The sequence below is a fragment of the Penicillium diatomitis genome, assembly GCF_028827545.1.
Source record: "Penicillium diatomitis strain IBT 30728 chromosome Unknown utg000001l_segment0_segment0, whole genome shotgun sequence".
In the NCBI taxonomy this organism is placed as follows: Eukaryota; Fungi; Ascomycota; class Eurotiomycetes; order Eurotiales; family Aspergillaceae; genus Penicillium; species Penicillium diatomitis.
The window spans coordinates 1,009,766-1,033,830 of NW_026623173.1; the positions used below are offsets into that span (position 1 = coordinate 1,009,766).

Genomic DNA, 24,065 nt, shown 5'->3' on the forward strand with positions numbered 1-24,065 from the left:
CTATGTTCGATCCCTCTCTCCTTCATTCCCTTTCTGGATTCACTCCAACTAGCAAAAATACCCAGAAACACCTCCCTACCCCTCAGAAGTAGTAAACTCTGCAGCAACCTCACACCTTCCTTCGCATGAAGGGTTACACCTCAGCAATCCCCAATACTTCATATCTCGTTTCCTTTGCCTCCCCATCCCTCTCGTCCACCCCACCTTCTTCTGATCGGCTCACGCTCGTTGGGTGAATCGGGGCCACACGTTAGCCACACCTGAGCCCCGATCACCTGGTCATGCGACCGAACTGAGACAAGAGAGGGTGGGCAGTGGGGGAACTGGGTAAGACGGCTGCAGAAGTCGATCTCCCAGACGATCACCGGCGGGCTTGGAAAGACGGAGGGGAAATGACGGGGAGGCCACAGTGATAGGACGGTGCAAACTTCCTAGAGGCTACTGACCTTGCGAGAGTGAAGAACGCCATGGCCCTGTCGAAGGTTTCTTCTTTTTGATCAAGCGCGATTGCCACGGTCCGTCACGTATAGCTTGGAGATAATGGACATCTGGAGAGGGAATCTAGGGCGACGGACTGGTATCAGGTCGTAGTGACATCTGTATGTCTCGGGAGAACTAAGATCTGGACTTGGCAAATGGCCATGCTCTCTCTCTCTCTCTCTCTCTCTCTCTCTCTCTCTCTCTGTGTGTGTGTGTATGTGGAGCGCAAGGCAAAAAGGAAAGCCGAGTAAAAGGCAACCGTTACCAACTCTACCGGAGAAAAGAGGCGCAAGCTTGAATCCCGCCAGAGTCAGACCTCACGTCGATCAGGTCTCATTGATCGGACATCTCATCCGAGTCACTCTGGCCTCCTCTAGACCTGAGACGAAATGCCATTTTCGGCACTGCCGTAGTATCCGCAAAACAGATCCCTTCCTCCGCCGCCCCAAGAAGATCCCAGCAGACAACCTGTGTATCAACCTCCTCATCCTCATCCTCACTGGCCTCTTCTGGGTCGATCATAGCTGCAGGGCGCTTCTCTGGTGACCCGGACGCGGATCTAGCCCCGGCTGCAGCCTTCCGGGGGTTCTGCGTCAAAGCCATGATCGTACTCGTCCCCGCATACCGCGCCACGGGTTTTGTATCATCTGCACCAGCTTCCTCTCCAGCGCGATTGGCAAACACCAGTACAGCCCTCTTGACCCCATTTTCGGTTGATGCGCTCGACCCATCAATGTCCCCCACGTGCCGCATCTTCTTCGAGATGAGTGGCATAAACCGATTGAGCCAGTAGGTGAAAGTGTCCATGTCGGGTCTGCCCCTCAAGTCGGTCATTTCTTGCTGACTCATGTGTGTCAACCACGCCATGGACAAGACGACGAGCTGCGAGCCAGAATCCCGCGCGCGGTTGGCGAATTCGTAGGCCGAGTAAGGCGCTTCGAATTTATATGGATTGATGTCCATGCAAATACCAAATGAAGTGGCCACTTGTCTCCGAGGACCAGAATCTTCCCGATGAAGCTGGGAACGGTTTTCCGGAATTTCAGAAGAACCGACTGATGGAAATGGAAGCTGACAGAGACCCAGCGCCACGTCGCCCTCGGTGGCCCATGTTTCGTCGGTCATGTACAAAAAGCTCTTGCGGTAGTTGTGAATCACCGAGCCGGACTCATCGACCACAAGCAAGGAGTTGTAATATTTGGGTGATCCTGAGCCATCAGAGCTGTGCTCAATCTCGGGATAACCCACGCAAACTTTGCAGTGTAAGCGTCTTGCAATTTCCCGGGCCCATTGGGCGCTGGGTCCATCGCCAACCTGCTCCAGAAAAGGCTCAATGGCTTCTCGTGATGTGAAGTTGTATCCTAAATGGAGCGATGTCAATATCAACATCCGCAATTCACACCGATTGACCACAACTACGATAGTTCTACTTACCGGTAAATGCTAATTCAGGTAGAACAAGAAGGTCTGGTCGGAGAAAGTCGATATCACCACGACCCGACAGCTCCTGTGATGATGACTCCTGAAGGCCTGTAAAGTTTTGCTTCCCTAGTAAGTCGTTCGCACGCTTGATGTTCCCCTCAACATCGCCCAACTTGGGTGCGAATTGAAGTGTGGCGATTCTCATCTTCAGTGGTCGGCTATTCGAGAAATGTCTCAACAACCCCCAAGAACCCCGACGGCTTGACTTGGATCTGGAGCCCTGCAAGATCAAGCTACTGGCCGCGAAATATCTGGTTGATCGTGGACACAGCCTCCCAACTCTGGTCAGACTCGTCCTCAGCCCAAGCTGGACAGACGATGATCGAATCGAGGCCAGGATGAGAGCAAGGCAGCAAGGAGGTTATTTTGCACAATGATCTTCACTGCGGTATTCCTCGCTTCACACCAACTTCTAGAGGCAATAAGGGGATGGTTTCAATTGGCAATGCGCGAGGTTTGAAGATGGTGGTGATCAGGCCGAATCTCAGTAGACTGGCCTTAAAAGGAACGGGATTTGCCGCGCACCGACTGCTCCCGCTGCCTCAGGACACCAACGGAGCCGATCTGCAAGGCTGAAATCACAGGCCAGCAAAGCGATAACCTCACCTTGCACTTTCCTCAATGTCTACCTGTCTGAATTTAAGTGTGCGGCCAGTTTAAAGTAATCATTCCAGGTGTGGTAAGCAATTCCGCTAAGTAGCATGGACGTAACGTTTAAAGAAATAGCCAAAAGCAATGGGGTATGGTTCTAACAATGCCCCCGTAACGCCATGCAATTACATGCAAATCCCAGGTCAAAGCAGGGCCATTGATGAACGCCAAGATAAAGTATGCAAAAAAAAGGTATCAAGGAACTACGCCACGAATCCATACTATCCACTCATTGCGAACCGATTCGTGCCATTCTCCTTCTCCTGACTCGGGTGCTTTTGTCCCGAAGAGGCGCGCGCGCGCGAAAAGTCCAAAGGCTTGTAAGCCAGTCCATGACCCCCCGTCATTCTAATCCGGTATTCTGTGCGCGACATTGTTCTCCCAAGACCAGTGGACGTGTCAGGCGCATAGGCGACCGAATAAGGGTGGCGTGGGAACTGTGGGGGCGACGCGCTCTGTGCGAACGGGGTTGCGGAAGGCGAAGCGCTGTTACTGTGGGAAAGACGGCTTTTGCTCCGTTGTTCCCAGTAATCATGATAGGCGTTATAATTCACCAAACTCTGAGGTGACACATCATCAAAGATTTTGGGTCCTGAACGTAATTGCTCGGCGACGATACGAGCAGAGTTGAGCAGCAACTCGTCCTCATCAATCTCGCGCTGGCGCTTCTTAGAGACCTCAGATTCAGCCGGCGCAGGGGCCTTTGACTCCAGAATCTTTCGGGTCTTTTCTAAACACGGTAGTGTTGGTAGAGATTTGACATATGATTGTACCAAGGAGAATTTCTTCGTGCCGGAAGGCTCCTCGTCGGGGCTAGCTGATTTGGACAACTTGCGCCGTTCCTCACGTAGCGATTTGGCCAGAGCTTGCTCCTCTTCAAGTCGCTTGCGCTTGCGCTTGTCTTCCTTGCGCTGGGCTTTCTCCTCAGCGCGTTTCATAATACGCTTGAACAATGCGACGTCTTCTTCCTTATTTTGAGGTGGACGCCATTGTTCGTCCTCAGAGAGGTTAGATGGCGCAGCAGGCACAAGCGTAGCAACTGAGTGATCAAGTTGAGAGACTGTGAGAGCACGTTCTTGCGGCGTTGCCACCTGAGCAGAGCTTTCTATGGCCTTTTCGAGAGTCGTCTCCAGGCTGGGCGAATATTTCGATTCCCCTCTCTGCCCAGAAGGCACTGAAGTCGTGGCTGTTGTACCAGGCGGAAAGAGAGGTTTCTGCATCTGAGAGGAAACAAAAGTGGAAGCCTCCGCAGAAGGCCCAAAAAGGGTCGGTACCTTTTTTGGCGCGGAGTCCTTTTGTTGTTGTGGTTGGGAAGAGGGTAAAGAAGGCTTGAAAAGGCCGTCAGACCCCTTTCCGGCGTCAGGTAGAGCAAGCGACTGGAAAGCAGAAGTCTGTGGGACTTGATTGAAAGATGGCGTTTGTGTGAATGCCAATCCAGTGGACAGGCCTTGGGAAGGACCTTCTTTGTTAAAGCTCAGGACATTGGTTGTCGCATGATTGTCCTTGTATGTACCATCGGCCGGTTTTGTTGGCGGAGGGAACATAAGACCATTCGACGATGGCAAGGGCCCAGAGGGGAAAGCAGCAGAGGTTGAACTTGTCTGCGCGGTTTCTGAAATGTTGCTGTTCTTTGATTTAGCCAATAGAGCGCTCGGTTTTGTGAGGATTGGATTGATGTTGGCATCTTCGGCTACTGGAGGCGGTTTTGAAGAGCCAAGGGCAGACAAAGAGGCTGCAAAGGGATTTGGAGAAGCAGCAGCAGCACCATCAATATTGGTGGGAACATTTGAGCTGGGGAAGGCGAATGGGGAGCTGGTCGAAAAGGTAGTGGCAGGCTGCAGTTGCTTATTTGACGTCGATAATGAAGGGACTGAAGGGACCTTTTCTCCCTCCGCGGACGTGACGTGTGTTGGCTTCGAGAGATCGATGGGTGAAGAGGCGGATGTGGCAGGAGCTGTTACTGTCGGTTTGGGGAAGGAGAATGGTGATAGTGACGATGTTTTCGTACTGGCAAAAGGATTCGTCGCCGCTGTTTGGATAACGGATGCCGTACCAGGGCCAGATTGCATAGAGAAAAAGGGATTGGAGGCAGGAGTGATTTCGGTTGCTGCACCATGTTCTTGATTCGAGAATTCGGTCGAGGGAGCTTCAGTTGCGCCCGGTGTGATTTTTGATGGCTTTCCGAAGGAGGATGGGGAGGCTGCTGACGGTTCTTGGGCAGAAGCGGGATTCGTCGAGGCTTTGTTCAAAGCATTGCTTGCATTCTTGCCAGATAACATGGTGGAGAAAGGATTTAGGCCAGTAACAGGCGCGCTCGTGCCGGCTGCGGGAGTTGCCTGAGCTGGAGCTCCAAACGAAGGTAGCGAGGGCGGTTGGAACGGCTGACCAACTTTGACAGCTTCTTGTGCCGGGAGTGTTGATGGCGTGAAACTGCCTCCAAAACTCGTCGGGAAGGCCTGTGTAGGAGCGACGGCTTGCGTATTGTCCTTGCTACTCGTAAAAACATTTTCTTGGGCAGGGGCAGGACTACCCGCAGGACTGATTCGCATACGTTCAGACACTACAGACTTGTCGATCATGCCAATCGATGCAGCCTCCCGGACGGACATTCCGAGAATGACCGCCACCAAGTTGCGGCCAGCACGCTTCGATTCAACGTATGTTTCCGAAAATGCATGCTCGGAAGATGGCGAGAAACCTAGAGATAGAGAATGAGCAGGAGAATGCAGTGCTTTGTGGGGGCTATGCATTCAAGTAACGAGAGGAGATCCACCGGTTACTACAGATGAAAATGCAAGTTTCGAGTACTAACCAACCGACTCAACTGGGCGACTGCCCCAATCGAGATACTTTTCACCGTTGCTATTTTCGGCGATTTGGAGATCCTGGTCCTCGCAGAATCTGATGGTTTGCTCCTCGTCATCAAAGTAGAGTACCTTGGTCAACTGCTCCAGAGTCCATTCGTCGTTCTTATGCTGTTGTGATAATGGGACGCGGCAATATGCTTTCCAGATTGCACGAATGGTAGTTTGCCGGACGTGCGTAAAGTAGATCTCGGCCACGCATGCCATCAGGTAGGAGACGCTTCGGGAGTCGATAATATGAAAGAAGCGTGAATAGAAGCCTTGGGCGATTGCATTCGGTCTGCGCGCATCCAATGTACCCTGGTATTCCCATGTGTTGCAGGCCGCAGCGTACAGTTCCAGAGCCACCTGAACACGAGGGGAGTTAAGCAATGCCGCGGGCCACTTCTGTACTCGGGATTCGAGGTCTGGGCGTTGGTCGTGTATGGAGAAGATGATGTAGTACGCGCGGAATTCTTCCTCGTTTGGAAAATGTACGCGGCCACGATTATCATCGTAGTAGTACATAAGGGACAGCATGGTGTTGTTGAGTTGCTCGCGTTCCTGATGACGATCAAACTGTTCCTCGTTCGCCGGGCTTGAAAGGAGATGAAGCGAAAGAATATGGAACCGAGCAATTCTTTCCAAGCAAAGCACCGCGATTTTGACATCAGCTCCACGAGTCACTTGCTGCACAGAGAAGTCGTTGCGAATTGAGCGCGTCCGGTCCCAGACAAATTTATGGACAACTCCAAGTGGCTCCGTCCCACCAACTATATACCGAATCAGATAGTTCGTAGCTTGAAGCAAAGCTTTCGGAGTTCGGATGTCGGATGGGAGCTGTTCATCGTAACCAGCAGCTGAGCGGCGAAAGCGCTTCAGCATCTTCGCTTCCACATTCTGCAATGAATTCGTTGATGGGTCGAATTGCTGGAAGATATTACAATTTGTATATTACAATTAGTAAGTGACGCAGACAAGACCGAGGGTTAAAGACTTGGCACACCTTCTCGCTGCGATCCACCATCTTTTGAACAATGCGTTCCACGCGCTCAAATTCAGGACACATGCTCTCGCAGGTGCCGACGGGTCGAATGGCTTTGTTGAGGGAAGTAGGCTGGTTTGGATCAGCCATCAGACCATTTCTGATAGCCTTCTGTCTTTCCTTGGTGCGGTCGATTTTCAGCTGCGATGAATTATTAGACTCCGCCGGTTCCTCAAGAGATAAAACTCGCATGCGATGCTGAAAGGAAAAGGTGTCTGACCTGCTCATAGCGGTCTGGGAATGAACCGGAGGTGGCTGCAGATTCGAATTTCTGCTGCTTTGTGAGGCCCCCATGGCCATGTGCATGACCATTCGACGCGTGTCTTTGGGTGCGCTGCGCCGAGCTGGGATTGTAGGCATTATCTGCAGCGGGCGATGCTGTTCGTGACTGATTCGAGCCGGACGCATTCGAAAATGGAGACGGCTGGTTTGGCCGGTTCTGTTGATTCAATTGCGCAAATGGAGAGCTGGCGCCTGTCGCATTCGTCGAAGGAGGCGCGCCCCAACGTGGAGCATGGGATGGTCCTGTGGCCGAGGTACCCGCACCACGGCCGCGCGAATAGGTTCCACCAGCATTCCCTCTACCACGTCCTCCTCTTCCACGAGCAGTTGTGAAATTTTGACCACCTCGGTCTGAACCCCCTCTTGTGGCTCCGCGCGAAAACCCGCGACCTCGCTGCACCGCAGCGTCCGCCATTCTTTTCGGCTTCGGCTTCGGCTTGAGCTTAGAATGGTTGGGTGATTGGGTGGTGAAGTGTTTAATCGAGAATCGAGCCAAACATGCCGAGTTCAGATTCCCTTGAATGCACTGATATAATCTGCAGTGAGAGAGAAGCTTCCCAAGCTGTAGAACCGATTGAAACGCGACGGTGGTGGTGAAATTGGTGGCGGAAGCGGCGACGGAGATGAGTGAAGCGTACAAAGAGAGAGTGGTCCGGGAAGCTTGAAGGCTCTCGGTCACAGATGCTCCACTCCTACCCGCCGCGCGCTTGTGTCATGTGACCCTATCAACACCACATCTCTGATATTGGAGAGGATGCTTCCAACTTTACTACTGAGGTAGTCAAGGGTTTCACGGTGGCGGCTATCGATTTCTAGTAAGTATCAAGACTAGGTGCCAACTGTGAGTCTTTGCCCTCATGTTCTACCTATCCCAGTCTCGTGCCATAAATGACCCTGGACAAATCCCCCCCCCCCCCCCCCGCGAAGCTGTGATTCAGCAGTCAAGATCGCAATGTATGCTTCTGATGGGTTTCGGACCGAAGGACCCTTTCCAAAACGGCACAGACACCTCAATGTACTGTAATTCTCTCATGAATATGTGAGAGATGAAAGGGGCCTTCCTCAGACAAGCTTGTTGATCAAGGCTACCGATCAGGAATTGTAAAGACAGACAAGAAAGATTTCATCCGAATTTGGAGCTGGTGCGAGTTGAAGAGAAATTACTGTATGAAGTCTTAGGTTGTAATCACAGTAAATTGAGCTGGGGAAACCAGAACTGCCGACCAGAAAGGCATGGGTTGTCCGGGAAAGAGACCCCCCAAAATTTCAGTAATAAATAACAAAATAGACCCATATCGACTTCCGCTGTGCATCCATTGCAACCAATTTAAATCCAACAACAATAATGTTCAAAGAAGAAGAAATAATCGAAGGATGACGAGATCCCGAGCTCACACAGCTTGAGCTCTTTCCCATATTAACACCGCCTCTAATTTATTCACAGAAAGAAGTGGGAGAGCACCCAAAAAAAGAAAGAGAAAGAAAAATAGGAGACCATATATGCTGAGGGAAAAAGGAAAAGGAGATAGAACAGGAAAAGAAATATAAAAGAGAAAAATCACTCGGGCAATCGAGAGGAAAAAAGGCTCAAATAACCAGAACAAAAGAGGAAAAGCAAAAAATGATTCCATCTGAGCACCATTGTGACTCAGATATGCAATTCAACTGTGTGGTATCTCTGCAAACGCTTCGTCGTAATTATCATTTGACCCATACACCATTTTCGAATCAATGCATCGCTCCATCTTCGCATGCTGACTAGGTCTTGCCCAGCTAATTGTGAGCAAGATCCTTAGACAGGGTGAGAGAGAGTCAGCTCGTTAGAGTGGCCGATTGAGCCGTTTCGAAAGGGGAGAGCCCGTTGGTCGGAGGGGTCCATGAGCGCTTGTGTGTGGGAGGAGGCCATCTCATGCATTTGAGATGGAGACATCATGGGTAGGCCAGTGTACTGCTGAATTCCAGGATGAGGCATCCCGTGTGTCACTGGAGAAGTGGTATAATCCACGGGGCTGAAGAGAATCTGTCGGAAACTGGGTGTCCACGGATCGAACTTTTGGTCGGGTGAAGGGGGATGGAATGTTTGAGAGGTGGAATAGTCGAAGACTGAAACATCATGGGGACTGATCATCTCTGCTGTGACGGGAGTGTTCATCATGGACTGAGAGAATGAGTCAGTGTATTGGGGTGGTGTGTTGTAGTAGTGTCGGTCCTGTCGAGACATGTCGTACGTAAGAGGTTGGGCTGTAGAGAAGCCAGTGGGAATAGATCGGGATGATCCAATGGTCATAGGATCAATGGGCGTCGCCATAGATGCCGCGTGGTCGATACTTGAGCTTGGAGTAAGAAGAGCCTCTTCAATAGAATCAGGTGCCGCAAGTGTGATGGTAGGGGCAGTGTTGTCGTTGTTGATTTCCTCCTCGTCATCGCCCTTAGGACCAGGACCGCGGTTTGTCACATAGACGACCATGTTCTCATCTATATCATCGTTAGCTCACAGTCTCACTTTGACCTATCGCAGCGAGCATCATCTTTCCTTACGTACCAACTTCTCCGCGCTCAAAGCGCTCTTCCATCTTGCGAACACGCAGAATCTCGTATATGATTTCAATGTGGGACGGATGCTTCAGACTGCGTTTGGTATCGCCTGCGACCTCCTTGAGCCGGTCGGCAGTTGCATTCCTGATACCGGCACGGATGATGTAAATCAAGAGCTCAATGCGATCTGTGGTCATCATTTAAAGTCAGAAGGGATCCTGATATTTTGAGATCTCGAGATGCAAGCAACACGTACACTCTTTGCGAAGGTGGTCTGGCTCCTTGTGCATAACGTTCTCTGGCCACCATTCAGGCTTGGTCTTTTCTGGATCACCGGTTGTACCCGGGGGGATCCCGCTGGAGGCTTGCCGCCGTTGTATGGGAATCGGACTTGCTTGCGAGGCTCAATATGCTTGATGAAAGCCTTGGCGATCATGCGGCAATTTAACTGCTGGAAGTGCTTTAAGGCAGTCTCGTAGTAGGCCGTTACCTTGGCAGTGTCTCCGATACGAAGAGGTGCCATTTCGTAAGAGTTACCGCTGGACATATCCTCACTATCCGAAACGGGATCCGCGAGACGAGCTTCTTGACTGGGGGTGTTTGCGCCGCGACGGCGGACTCGTCGGGCAGAGGAAGATTTTAATGTGCCTTGACACCGGAAAATGTCAGCCTTGAGTCCAACACTTTTTCTAGATTTCGGATGAGTCGAGGTACTCACGGCGAAGAGGCTGGCAGTAACCGATGCGCTCGCCAAGGATCTCGAGGAAATTTTGCTTCACCTCTGGAGTGAAGAGTGTGGCGTCTTGTTCTTTGATGGAGGCGGATTCGTCGACTTTGATCTTGCCTTCATTATCAAGGTAGATCAAGGCGTAGTGAGCGTATGGCATGCGAGAGGGGGGATGATATGCTGGTGCCATCATAGGCTATGCACGTTGTTAGACTGTGTGACGAGGTTACCATGGAAGGCAGATGGTCCAAACTTACTGGAGGGATATCCCATCCAGGAAGCCCCTCGTGTAACGCGGAAGCAGATCGCTTCATCGCACCACTTGTTGGGCTGGGCTTCTTGTAAACCATGTTGTAAAAAAATGAAACCTCACAGTGCCGGGGTGGAACTATGCAAGTCAATTGATGATGGATAGATATCGCACGCAAATCGTCTTCACTTTGTGTGACGAGACGACTTCGATCGCGAGAATTGAACGACCGGAAGATTGGGGCTTCAGTCGCTAGGTTCTCGAGCCAATGCCGAGAAGCCTTCTTTATAGTTCGCGGCGACAGCGGGAGAGAGACTACGGTTGAGTCAAGTTAGCTCCAGACCTCTGCATGGATAGTCGAGCGTTGTCACAAGTGTGCCGCCGTGCTCAGAGAGTCAAGTATTGAATTCGGTATTTTGCAAGGTCAATTCCAAATGACTGATTTGTCGGAATCGTCCTTCTTGACTGCTGACTCTCGGGACAGCGGCTCCAGATCCGCGCAAGGACGGAGCCAAGCTTATTGCAAACAGGACGACGGGTGAACTTCGCGCGGGGATGCAGGGCCAAACGACTCACTGTGTGGATGATGAAGGAGAGAACTCGCTGATAGAGGCCGGCTGGTAGTAGAGACCAACGTTCGCTTCTCAGTGGAGAGTAGGCGAGCGTGAAATCAAGTCCTTTGAATGGACACGAGAGTGAGACCGAGTAATGAACTGCGGCAAACAAGACTCCTGTCGATGTCACTGCAGTCGAGTTGCAATTGGAACTTCAGGATATCGTATAGTCGGATTGTAAACACAATTCAGTGGGACGAGAGTCGGGATCGAAGTATAAACGTCAAGCTTGGACCGAGAGTCGAGGTGGGTCGACTTGGGTGGACGATGGATGATAGACTCTTTGTAGAGGGTTGCGTCTGAAGCTTGTATGAGTGGGCTGAGCTTCTGTTTCTTTCTAGACTCAGATGCTAGACGAAGAATGAGACTTGAGATTCTTGAGACAAAACGTGAAGGGATCGAGGAGGGAGACCGTGATATTTCAACTTGCGCCGTCCAGTGCAATGATGGTATCTTTTTTTTTTCTATGATTTTATTGTGGTTTCTCTGAGTCTCTTCCCCGAAAAGGGAATGCCTACGATGAGGAAGAAATTCCCAAAAAAAAACATATAAACAAAAAATCATCTAAAATCATATTCAATTTTTTAAAAAAAAAAAAATCTTGGGGTTAAAAGTACCTCAGACAGGACCGACTCCGGGGTGGTGAATCAGCCAGTATCAAGAGCGCCCGCGCCACAGTTGGTATCTAGGATGATCCCTGGGCTGTCAGAGCAGCGGGGGAGCCCCGACAGTCGATAACCTGACAAGAGGCTAGAGGCTAGGGTCTGCTGAGAAAGGAAAATTCAAATCTCACAATAAAGGCCAGGGTAGGTCTAGACAAGGAAAAGGAAAAAGAAAAGAAGAGAAATCCCGAAAGAGAATGTCCAGTTTACATTTGGACTCGCAACGCAGTGGCAGATCAGACTAGCTTCAGGAGCTTGATGAAAATCGCCTGATGATGAATTTTGGGGGTTTTTTTTTCTTTTTGTTCATCTTTTTTTGGTCTCTGGCATTTTCACTTCGATTTCTCTCCTTAATTTTCCTCACCAAAAGACTGGTGGAGACGGCCATGCAGCCCATGATGGGCGGATGCCAATCAGATCGAGGGGCACTGACCTCATCAATAGTCCCCCTTCCAGCAAAAAGCAACTCTGTACGAGAGTCTCCGAGTCTGGCAGGAGAGCACCGCACTGATTGAGCTAATGAACAAAGTCCATCTTTCCCGATTTGATACTGACAGTACTCTCGTCCTTCGAGTCCCGGCCTGACTAGGTGTCGATCTGTGTCCTCATTCTCGAGGGTTATTGTCTGCTTCTACTGATAGTACACTAATTACAGTATATGCGAAATTCACACATACGACTACTACCGCGCAATGGTCTACCCACCGGTACACTACGGGCTTCTAAATCACTCCGGGGATCACGACATGGATGACGAGTGTACAGTACCTCTGTTTATTTTTTCGGGGTGCGCTTCTTTTTTCTAACACAATTGATTGTGTGGGCCAAGGGAACAGCCAGTATTTCTTGCCTACGGGTCATCTGCAACGCACCAGAAGGAGTTAACGGTTGAGGATCGACTGCCAGTGTCTGAAAAAGTGCAATCTAGTCGCCAACCCAGGACTACAGGACTACCACCAACAGTCACTCGTACCAAACACCAATTCACCATGAATCATTTAACATGCACTCGGTATCCTATGAGAGATGGATGGCTCCCCTCCCAAGAAAAACCACGGATCCTATTTGTCTCGAGTAAAGCACTCTGTTTGTGCCGGACCAGGGTCCTAACAAACAAGTCCCATCGCCTCTGTGTTTCCACTGGTAGCCCGAGCGAGTCACTAGTCTAGCGTCGTTGTGATCATCTTGACAGAGAGTCGGAGAGTCAGTATCAGAATCACCAGTGACCACCTCCCCGCCGAAAAATTCCTGGCGGATGCCGGACAAAGCGGGATGAAGCGCGCGGGTCCCCGTCCGCTCAAACCAAGGAACGAGTTCTTTGTTTGTGAAACTCAACCGTGGAATAGATAGAAATAACCTCGAAGGTACTACTTTGTAGACACTCCTATACTCTAAGGCTACTTCGGCACAAAGATATGCCCAGGGACGTATCGTCGCAATACTCTGATTTACTTCATACATGACTCCCCAACCCCGAATAGATCCTGGTGAACCTTGGCCTGCTGGCAGGACCAGGACCTGCGTCAACAAAGTACCTTGTTGTGCACACAAATCTTGATCGTGAACCTACCAGTCACTTTTCCTCTTCTCGGGGACGCCCGTAAGCTTGAATCAGCTGCATAGCATCGTGTCAAGAGGGCCGATAGACTTTTTGTGCCAGGGAATTCCAGGTCCGCGCGGGAGGGATATGGATATTGATGGTCTGCAAATATGCTTATCGGGGGGATCCATGGGCTACAGATTGCTGTGTTCTCAAGTTCTTTTGTATTCTGTTCTTTGCCTCGATCGTTGGACAGGGGAGTCCGTCCTGGGCTAGAAGTTGATGCTTTATCATATAGGCACTAGGCGGTGGAGCACTACAGTCTGCACTACAGACTGCACTGCTGTAGCGTTGGTGTCTGTCCACAGGCAGTTCCATCAAAATGACATAATGTACAATGACACTGGAAACTTAGTAGTACCTGAGTATCTACCTGCTATCTCGTAGTCACTTAGTGAGAATGGTCAAACTCACGCTTCACCACTGATAACCGTGCCTTTCTCCAAACTGCCCACCTCACCGAGGGACAACGGACGCTTCATACTGCCAGACTTCCCTAATCAAGTGGAGTGCAGATATACGTCCTCTAAACATCTCCATTGCATATGGTCATCCCCAGTCATCATGTGCACCAATCTATCCTGGTCTGAGCCTCCCCAAGCCTGTAGTCCAGGCGCAGCGGAAAGCAAGCATTTGCCTGCTCTCCCACCCCGGGTCACCCACCAGTCCAAGTCCAACGGATAGTTCTGGGGGACCGTGCTTTGGCGATCGCCGGATCTGAGCGTCCAGTGGCCCCGGGCGCCAGAGTGGTCACAGGGAGTCCAGGGACCCCTCCCGCCTCCAACAAGTCAGCGCCTCCGAGGACGAGGCTGGACCACTTTTCCCACGGCCTGAGCTTCACAGAGGCAAATTCATTGGGAGCCAACCGGCCAACTGACCCCCAAGTTCCCGTGAAAGCAAGACCCAACATCCTGGCCCCCGGGATGTAAACGTATCATTCCGCGGATAGGGCTTACCGTGACTCTGGGTCATGAATGGTCGCGGCGGGTTTGATTTGAGTTGAGATCAAGGAGATATCATCTGAACAGGTGATCAAATAGACGCGCTGTTTTGAATTGGTTGCGACTATCGACCCTTTTCTGCTCAGCATATGAGAATCCTGTGCATGAGTATGCTTGCGAGTGGGGGATCGGTTGAATGGTGATGCGTGTGTCGAGGCTACCTGAGCATTCTCTGGATCGGTACTTGTACCGACATGTACGGTGTACCCTAACCCCCGGTAACCCCCGCGTATCCTTCGGCTTGAAGGACGGCCTGCCCCGGTAGAGCGTAGATGGCCCACGGCAAGTCCGTGGGAGGCGCGCCATACCACCGCTATACTCTGTGGTGAGAAAGTACCCTGCGTACATGGCCGCTCACCTGAGCCTTCAAGGTACATTGATCGATGATAGGACTGTAGAGTGCAGAGTACTGCATATGCAATACCGCCAACATCTCTCGCCTTTGACACTACCACATCCACTTGGATCTCGATGAGATCGTGCGTCTCAAGGCAGCCCAGGGGGTTCGCCATGGAAAGTTCGCATTTTGGGTCGAGATCCCTCCAGTATTGGGCAAACTTGAGGTCATGCGCTTCCTCCCCCCGCCCCTGAGTTCAGACTTTCTACCTGGTTCCCGTGGGCGTTGCTTTTTTTTTTTTCATGACAGGACGCATCTACCTTATGTGACCATATCGGGAGAAGACTCGTGGGCTGGCCTCCTGAGATTTCGATCGAGATGGAAGGCAGGTGACGAGGGAACGAACAGAAGTACTGTACCCCCACCATCGGTTCTGCGACGCAGGTCTGACCACCGAGTCCCGACCGATGTATGTACAGTAGGTCGCATCGAGTAACGATTGCTGGAGTCCATCACGAAGCCCCCGGTGACAAAGGGACGATCTCGAACCAATCGAGAGTCACTGGTGCCGACTGCGACGGTCCATAGCCCACTTTGTCGATTGACGTGGTACGGGGGTAGTGGTTCTGTGAAATACGATACTCGCTTGGTAAGGGGTTCAAGGTTGAGTACTGCTATAACTGAAGACGCCAGAAACAACCGAATTCCCATTTATTTTCTGCGTTCGTTGATACTTGTCCTCACGAATCGCGGCTACCCAGCTACATCCAGACTGAACGAGTGGATTCGAGACTACTATACTACCTGATACTACACAGTACACAGTACACACTGTAGACTCACACCGGACTGGTCCTCGAACTTTCTTCACCAATGCAAATGATCAGTACTTCATGTGGGGACTGGGGGTTGGTGGAAGTACTGGAACCCGGTTCAATGGCCGTCATCGATCGCGATGAAGAAACCGACCCGGTCTCCATCTTTCATTTGGAAAAGATTTCCAGGACTTCCAGAGCTCCACGATCTCCCGTCACGTCGTGTCGGTTTCGGTTAGCTCCGGTACTTTATATTCTGGTGAGGTCCCGAGCGCCAGGGCAGTACGCCCGGCCTGGACGGATCACTCTGTTCCAGAACTCCCCACTGTCCAAATTGGTCCTGGGTACATTGTACAGTACTGAATACACGCCTGCCGGTTCACTGCTGAGATTGTTACCATTATCTAGATCTCTCTTCTGGTGCTTCTTTTTCGCCGTCCCCCCCAGTTTCAGGGATTGACAGGGCTGGTCCAGTCCAGTCAGGTCAGGACTCAGGATAGAAGTGTAACAGTTTGAGAAAGCGTGGCTCACGAGAAAACCCACCTTTATCATCAAGCTCGAAGAAAATGGTTCGGTGGGCGACCGCGAGCGGCACCGAAGAATTATTCCAGTCTGAAATGGGCTTCAAGTAGGGCGTGGCCGCGTCAGAAGAGGACCCATCGAGTCAAGCAGCACTGACAAGGAGTTCATCAACCTGGACCCAAGAGGATCTACCAGGATTAGTAAAACACTCGACTTGAAAAAAGACATGGAAACAGTGCGATTTACAAGGGGTTGTTGGACCAGAGTCTGGGTGCAAATCAATCAAAATGGTGAGCCACATTCAATGTCCGCGTTCGTGAGGATGACTTCAAATCAAGTTGTGGATGTGCTCTTCAAACAAAAGGAGAGGAAGTGTGTAAGGCACATTCGCTCGGAAGAGTTCCGGCAATTGAAAAGTCTGCCAGTGCCTTGAACATGAAGCTGTGACCGGGGAGTGAACTTGCGGCCTCGGTCCACAGTCTACGATCCACAAATCGTGGATGTCTTTCTGGCGGGTCTCAGTCGGAAGATTGACAGGATGATCTTTGTGGCGGAGGTTTGGCAGTGATGAACCGGACCGTGGGGCAAGGGGTAAACTCGTGATGAACTACAAAATATGTTACGGGAGCTACACACCATATCGTCAGCTCGATACGAAAGGTCCAAGGCAGATGCGTAACCTCTAGGAGGGTTTCATCACCCGTGAATGGATTTTACGACTGAATTATATTTTTGCAAAGTCGATGGCCCAGGAAACGTCACGTACGATCTTCATGACATTGTATCAAAATATGCCGAGGTAGGTATCGCATGTTGGTGCTGCTTCGACAAGATCGTTGATAAGTAAAAAACTGTTCCACCATCGATCTCGCCGATATATTGCCGGGTATAGTCCACGCAACGTAAACAATTACCGGAGGAGACACTCCATCACGAGTGGGAGTCTTCGTATTACGATATCAGTCATCATGCCACCACAATCTGGCTGAAATGGCCTGAAGTGATCATCACTCACCAAATACATAACATTCTCACTAGCCTATGAGAATTGTCATTTTCTAATCCCCTTGGTCCCCGAAGCTAGGCTAAATTAATCACCGACCCATAAAACAAACCCGTGCAGAGGGTCTCTCGGTCGGGCTTTGCTTTTGGGATTTCCAGGTCGGATACCACCACGACCTCCGAGTCCCCGTCCATTACCTCCAGCTGTCAGAACTAAGCCGTCGAGGTTCATCATGAATACCGGGCAATGGTGAAACCGCGATCAATATCAACGATGCAGGGTCGTCTCTGGCTTAGCCGTCTAAGTGGCCCGTAGATGTGATATCACGACAGGGCTTGCCTTGGTAATAAAAGCCGGATGCGTAGTGGACCCGAAATCGGCATATACCTACTACTGTACAGTGTAGCATACTAGCTGTCCAGTAGATAGAAAAAACATAAGGCACACTCCCACGCTAATGTGCCCAGGTGATTTCCAGCACTTCTCACTTTGATACTAAGCTGCGACGCAGGTCCATTGAAATTTCGAACTCACCAGGATTGAAGGCTCTAGTTTAGGTGCAGTCTCTAGTGCGGTATTCTAGCTTCATTAGGTATCAATATGAGAGTAGATGTCCACCTATCCTGACTTGGTTCCAATGACTACCTGGAGCAATCTGAGACAAATATGATCTGCACTATACTACCAGGATGAGCGGCATCAGTAGCGTTCCCGAGTCGGAACATTATGAATCGATAGCTCAACGGCTTGATGCCTCAGGCTCCACTTGGCTTGCCCTAGCGCGCTGTCCGGTCCATCCCTCAGTGGACTTCCTTTGTTTGAACCTCCTGTCATCGTTGGTGAATTAATGGAGGGCAACGGCGGGTTGATGCTGAACATCTCGAGGTTCCATGTTGGACTATGTCTTTCTCATTCCAAACCATCCTCCACGACCCCCACTGATCACCGTTCAAAAAAAAGAATAGTCCACACTCCACACTACCAAGTCAAACGGCTGATCAACAAGGACCCAACCATTCCGTCCACCCGCGACCGCGCGTTGGCGTTGGCGTTGGCGCTGGTAAATCACCGGCTTACTCCTCCCTCGTCCCCGTCCCCGTCCCCGTCCCCGTTGACATATTGCTTTTTGCGGATATTGTCCATCCATAATATCTTCCGGATACTTGAAATCACCCATGCTTACCCAAGGTACTTACTTCACTCTGTCTGACATGGGTGAGAAGACAACAGTGTCTCTGTGGACAGCATACTACGATGCACGTCACGAGTAGATGAGGCCCAGGGCCCAGACTGGAGGCGGTCTTCCCCTACCTCAACTGAATTGATTATCATAGAAGCAATACACATAGAACCGGCATTGAAATTGGGGAGGAAGATGATCTTCGACGGAGCCCGTGTCATGCATCACCAAGATGTCCCATCACCGGTGACGATAACTCTGGTCAGATGTGAACCGCTACCGAGATTTGATTCCGTAGGTAATTCAGGTATAGGTATATATTGCCCGCAGTGATACACAGCATTCAATCTGCGGAGCATACTGTCTCAGCTTATTGCGACGAACAGAAAAGCTAACAAATTAGTCCAAGTAACGACATATGCACTTTGTCCTCGGTACACCCGATAGTTCAGATGAGAAGCATACAGATGGGCGCATAAGTGAGCGTAATGTGCATCATACATCCGGCGTCCCCTTTCACGGTGAACATTTGAGCATGAATCAGTCAATTTCAAGGTCCTCGAAAATCAAGTCCACCCAGATGCACAAGCCACATGTGGCTTAGCCCTGGTAAAAGCCATCGTGGATAATTACCAGCTGAACTCATGCACTGGCGGCGTGCAAATGCACCCACACCAAACTCAAGGCAAACCAGAACCAGGAACCATCCACTTCAGCTATCGCATCTCACATGGGGGTGTCACTGGCCTCACAACCTAACCCGCTCCTCCAGCTGCACTCTGCTGTGGTCTGCCTCTGCACCATGTTTTCCCCAGCCAGACATGCAAAGTACATCCGGGGCGTGCCGCCACAACTCAACCTCCCCTTTCTGAGCGGAGCGGGAAGATGACTGCCAGCGCATGCTTACCATTGGCCTAGGGGGAGGTGCATGATTTACCGGGATGATCCCTGGGTGTTTCAGCATGAGAATAATTCCTATTCGTTCATCTGTAGGTCATTTTCTTCTCCCTGCTGTACTGGTCGCTGTGACTATTCTTGGTCGGGGGAACAGGGGGGTTGAGTTTGGAGGCGTGCCGTCAGCTTGGGCGGGCTTAGGGCCAGAACGTCCATTTCTTAGGAGTGTCTGTGCAGAGCTTTCTAATCATGGGTTAGCCAGTTGGTGGACAGGTGACCTTTGACAGTCAGTGAATTGCAGATCTAATGATCGGTAGCAAAGAGTTGGAAGGAAATCCAGGGCTTAAAAATGAGTACGTTATTTAAATCTGCAAGATTCACTTGTATGAATATCACACTAAGCAGTTTATCCTCACTAGGTTGATCACACAAATGCCTGCCACTACTGCTAGTCTATAGCACGCGTAACACTATTATCCTTCAGACGATGTACTACCTGTACATCGCACACCCCCCGCGGTGCCATCACTCTCTCCACCCGCAGCTATCAAACCGGAATCAAGAGGATCAAAGCCAAGGTCATCCACTCAAAACTGCCTGGTGCCCGCGCGGTAGAGCCGGAGAGCGTGGGGTCTGACGGCTCCACACTGACCCATTTCCTTCTGCCCAGTGGTGGTTGTTTGCATGAGCAGTGCCTGAGCAGTGCCGCAATCGGGATCGTGCCGGGCTTGTTCGGCCATCTGCACATCCACGATGCAATTACCCTGAAACCCTAGCAGCATAACAGACTGTCTAAATTCGAAACAGGTTTGAAAAAAAATAGTAGTAGTTGATAACTTGATATAACCAGTTTGACGGAACGATGAACTCACTGCTTGTAAGTGACCTCAAAGTCAGTTATCATGTCTATGACGGTTCTGGTTGGGAGGAAAAAGGAAATAAATAGAAGGTGCCCATGTGACAGCGGGCGGGCGCCCACAGTAGTAAACAAACTTCCCCCCGTCCATTCCATCCAGTGAGTTTTGGTGGCGGGGTGCCAGTTGGATTGACGATGCGGGATCGACGTACATGCAAGCCGAGGCGTGAGTGGAGGAGGAGGAGGGTTCAAGTGGCAGTCATGGAGCATGTCTGGAGGCTGCAAGTTGAAACAAAGAAATGAACGCCGGGGCGTCAGTTCACCCTCAAGATGTTTGATGTTCATCACCTGCCAGCATATAACATGTTTGATGCTCCGGGATGGCTTGGTACCTACGGTGTGGTAACGAATAGGAGGAGGCATCGTCACCATCAGTCCTACGATTAGTAAGTCCTACAATTAACCGTGCATCTACATGTATGCTCCCACTCAAACTGGGTGTATTTGCACTGCCATTATCCAGTAAAGTGTCCACGGGGTCATCACGAACCTGAACATCTTAGCTAGCTCCTGTAGCTCACCGACCTCGCAGCATTCACTAAATCCAGAACAGAGGGGCTACCGTACACCTCGTAGGTGCTCACCGGTCCTCAAATCTGCTGAGGAAATTGCTGGTCTCTGCCAGGGAAACGTACTTCTGAGCAAGCTGATTAGCGCTCACAGCCGGCCCGGTCTCCTCCTGTGCTTTTGTCACCGTTTGGGGTCTGGAGTGCCTATGACAAATTCTCAAGTGTCCCGGGGAAGAAAGCATTGACAACCGCTGCTAGTGTGGGAACCCATTTTCACCGTTGCCCAGTGTAGGACGCTAATGCAAATTAAAGGGGATGTTCAGAGGAAGGTCCATACAGCACTGTTGATCAAGCGTAGTCAAGTTGAAGAATCAACACTTTGACTTGCTGGCTTGGGAAGCCATTCGAAACAGCTGGCTGCGGTGGGAGGCCTGCAATAGGACTGCATAGGACGGTCTAGATAGGAAGGTCTAAATGGTTGTATGAGAACTTGAATTCTTTGCCCTGCAGCGACTCGAAATCACTTGCAGTCTTTGTTGACCCTCAACAAGAAAGGCAAATTGATTGGAAGGGCGAGAGCTATACTCATCTGGCCCACAAGTACAATGGGAACACAATCCGCCTTTGATTGCGAGGAAATTAGACAATGAGCTCAATGAATAATAAACATGGCAATATCCTGATTCACTGCCGACAAAGTCTATCACTCGCTTCCTCTTGATAATTGAAGTCTATTGAGGTTTGACAGCGTCGGGCCTTTCTGACTTTATTTGATATCTCGGGACGGTCGGTGGGGCGAGGAGGATCTCATAGTAGGGCACACACATGGGCTCCTGCGCCGGAAGGAGACCAAGGTTACCACCGGGCACGAGATCGGTGAATCAGAGCAAGCAATCGAGGACCGATCAAGAGCTCCTGAGATCAAATGATGTCACCAATCTGTCCCGATCCAGGCTCATCCAGATCGGTGGGTGAATTTATAGTTGCAGTTTGTACCTGGTTGGGTCAAAAGGGTGCGTGTGCGTGACTGTGTACAGTTTGCACGGACAAGAGGCGCTCAACAATCAAAACTATACTTTCAAGAGGATCGAGGCCGAGGCCTTTCCTCACTGTACAGTACTACTCTTGGAAGTTGAGTTTCTCTTGGGACTTTGTCAACAGCGAGCATTGCGTGGACGAGAGAAGACGGGGGGGTTGTGTGTGTTTGTGGTGCGTGTGGTCATCTGGGCTCTAGCTAGTCGCTAGGAGATGTGGCTTGGTTTGCTGGAACCCGGTACTTTTGACTCATCCTACCATGTACATTGTACAATGTATACCCTTATACAGAAGAATATGATAATACATACATATTCCATAGGAGCACCGCCTGATGGAGAGAATCTCACTGGCCAACATGCAAACCTTCAGCAGTTCCTCTCACAGTCGGAACCCGCTTTCCGGTGGGCCTGGACTTGGCCCAAACCAGACACGGTTGACCTCCAGACAGGGTTCGGGTACGCTATTGGGGGCACTGACCAGTCAACAGAACGCCCCTGAAAGAGCCACAGCGGGGCGGGGATGGCGGACCGGGGCGACTAACGCTGTCAAACCCGCTGCCACGACTCATGGCAGAACGCATCGACCACCTTTCTTTTCGACTCCACCACCCTTTCCCCGATCCACGGCCTCGAACAGCTGGGCCATCATCGCCGAAACGGGCAAAGCTATGAAGGGAGGACTTTGGGTACTTCTGAAAAGAGGCAGCCTGTGAATGAACATTCACCTCTCTGATGTAACCGCCCCCTTCTCTCCTTCACCCCCCCCGACTCGCCCTAGATTGGGGAAAGGAACGGGGTTCATGAATCAATGCGTAGAGGAACGATGGCGATCGTTTCTGCAGTTTCTGCACATTCTGGAAGTGTCACGTCTAATTCATCATATTCAGCGCGATCGCGGACTTTTGTACCGCGGAATGTCGGGACAGACTTGAAGGCCTCGATTCAGAGTCATTTTCCGCGTCAAAGTCGATTGCGGATGCAAATGACTTGGCTTGCGCAGCACTTGTCGGATCAGGGAAAAATAAGCTAACTGGATCCACACGACACTCACAATGGCCGGCTCACTCAATGACCACGAGACTTTACCTTTGGGCGCACTATCTGAAGGCATTTGACTCGACAAGCCACCATCGCCAGATTCCATCATACAAAGTCCGACAGTCTGGATACTTTGACCCGAGGAAACGAGTTCCCTCACCTTGGAATTGCCGGTGGAGCAGATGGTCGATCTTGGAAAGTCAAACAGTTGATGTGCTGAAGGGATTGGCCGTGATGGGTTGCATACAAAGTCTGTGTACTTCGCTTCGACAGAGGGTTCCGGCTGGAGAATCTTGCCTTGGGCTTTACGTTCTGCTCAACACCGCTAGCATCATATGGATTTAGGACTTGCTGCTTGTCAGATTTCCAAGGCACCAATCCATTTCGGTCGCGAAGTGTGATCAAGGATGCCACCGATGCCATCATTACTCCGTCGCTTCAGATCCTTGTGTTCTGTGGCGATACTTCCTACACGTGAAATGGCAAGTAGTACAAGTAATCTTCTAATTACCGTGCCTAGGGAATGTTAGTGCTTGGGCAGCTCCGTAGGCCAGAAGGCAGAGCGGGAGCGGGACCTGAACCTGAACCATGGATATTACTCACTCGAAGGGGCCGGCCCGTCCGTCGTTCAAGCCCCGGAGTTTGTCTCACTTTGGGGCTGGCGTCCACGGGCGCATTCAGAATCCTGTGCCTGACATCGGGCGCAGGAATTGAATAGATGAAGTGACCACATCAATAGGACGCGCAATTTCAGAGCGAAAATGCCTACAAGGGAAATCACTCGGCTGTTTTCTGGACGCCGATGTTTTGGATCGTTCGCCGAGAATATCCCGGCTGCTTATGCGAGTCGGGGAATATCCTGCACCGCCATGCAGCAGGGCTGACAGAATCCATGGAGAAACGCTCAGATGCCAATGGAAATCTACGTTTCCTGTCTCAATCGGAAACACGCCCTTGCTCGTCGAGTCATCAAGGTTCAGATCCAACCCTCCGCCCTGTATGTCTGACATCGGAGGGTTATTTCCATACTGTTTGGATTTTTCCGCGCACCCCCCCCGGTCCAGAACTGGGATTCTCGCCCGGTATCGCCCAAAATAGTACGTGATCAACCGTACCAATGGACGGGGCGGTGTATGCTGGACGCCCTGGAACAATCTTTCGGCTTCGTTGTACTCATCGTCCGTACGAGGATCCTCAACACGCAAAGGCACACAAGTTTGACCTTGGTAGTCGCCGTGATTCATTGTCCAGCCCGATCCGCGGGAGTTTTCACACCGAGAGAGAAGACAAAGTACGGTCTAGTCTCAGACACTGCCCACTACAACGCTACTATTTGCTCGGACATATGTGGCTACGATTGGCACAGGAGCAGAGACTGTGTACATCTCCACTTGGAACTCTTGCCCGACTTCCTAGACCATGGAAAGGGGCAGAAGAAAGTACATACTCGACCATTCGCCTCGCTCACTCGGGAAAACTACCCATCTCCACACAGGACCTCGCTCGATCGTCAACTCAGTCACCCCTTTGGTCGTCAATGAGGTCAATGGGACGTTATTGACTGAGTTTCCATGGTAGAGAATCTCGCCAATCTACCGTAGCAAGTAAAATTGACTTGACCGGTTCAGGTCTCCCGCATGAT

General features: G+C 50.9%; 3 protein-coding genes across 3 annotated transcripts; all 3 read right to left on the minus strand.

Moving 5' to 3' along the window:
* Positions 1-813: 813 nt before the first annotated feature.
* N7539_000299 (putative protein N-terminal asparagine amidohydrolase) lies at positions 814-2,107 on the minus strand (the record flags this gene model as incomplete). Its single annotated transcript, XM_056929903.1, has 2 exons — positions 814-1,841; positions 1,915-2,107. The coding sequence occupies 2 exons, from the start codon at positions 2,105-2,107 to the stop codon at positions 814-816; spliced, it is 1,221 nt and encodes a 406-aa protein (XP_056794196.1).
* Positions 2,108-2,834: 727 nt separating this feature from the next.
* Positions 2,835-7,198, minus strand: N7539_000300 (uncharacterized protein; the record flags this gene model as incomplete). The annotated part of the gene is made up of 4 exons (XM_056929904.1): positions 2,835-5,311; positions 5,426-6,386; positions 6,463-6,642; positions 6,722-7,198. 4 exons carry the CDS (start codon positions 7,196-7,198, stop codon positions 2,835-2,837), a joined length of 4,095 nt encoding a protein of 1,364 aa, XP_056794197.1.
* A 1,377-nt stretch (positions 7,199-8,575) lies between these two features.
* N7539_000301 (uncharacterized protein) lies at positions 8,576-10,395 on the minus strand (the record flags this gene model as incomplete). Its single annotated transcript, XM_056929905.1, has 6 exons — positions 8,576-9,258; positions 9,326-9,505; positions 9,575-9,599; positions 9,662-9,966; positions 10,037-10,241; positions 10,303-10,395. The coding sequence occupies 6 exons, from the start codon at positions 10,393-10,395 to the stop codon at positions 8,576-8,578; spliced, it is 1,491 nt and encodes a 496-aa protein (XP_056794198.1).
* Positions 10,396-24,065: the final 13,670 nt, after the last annotated feature.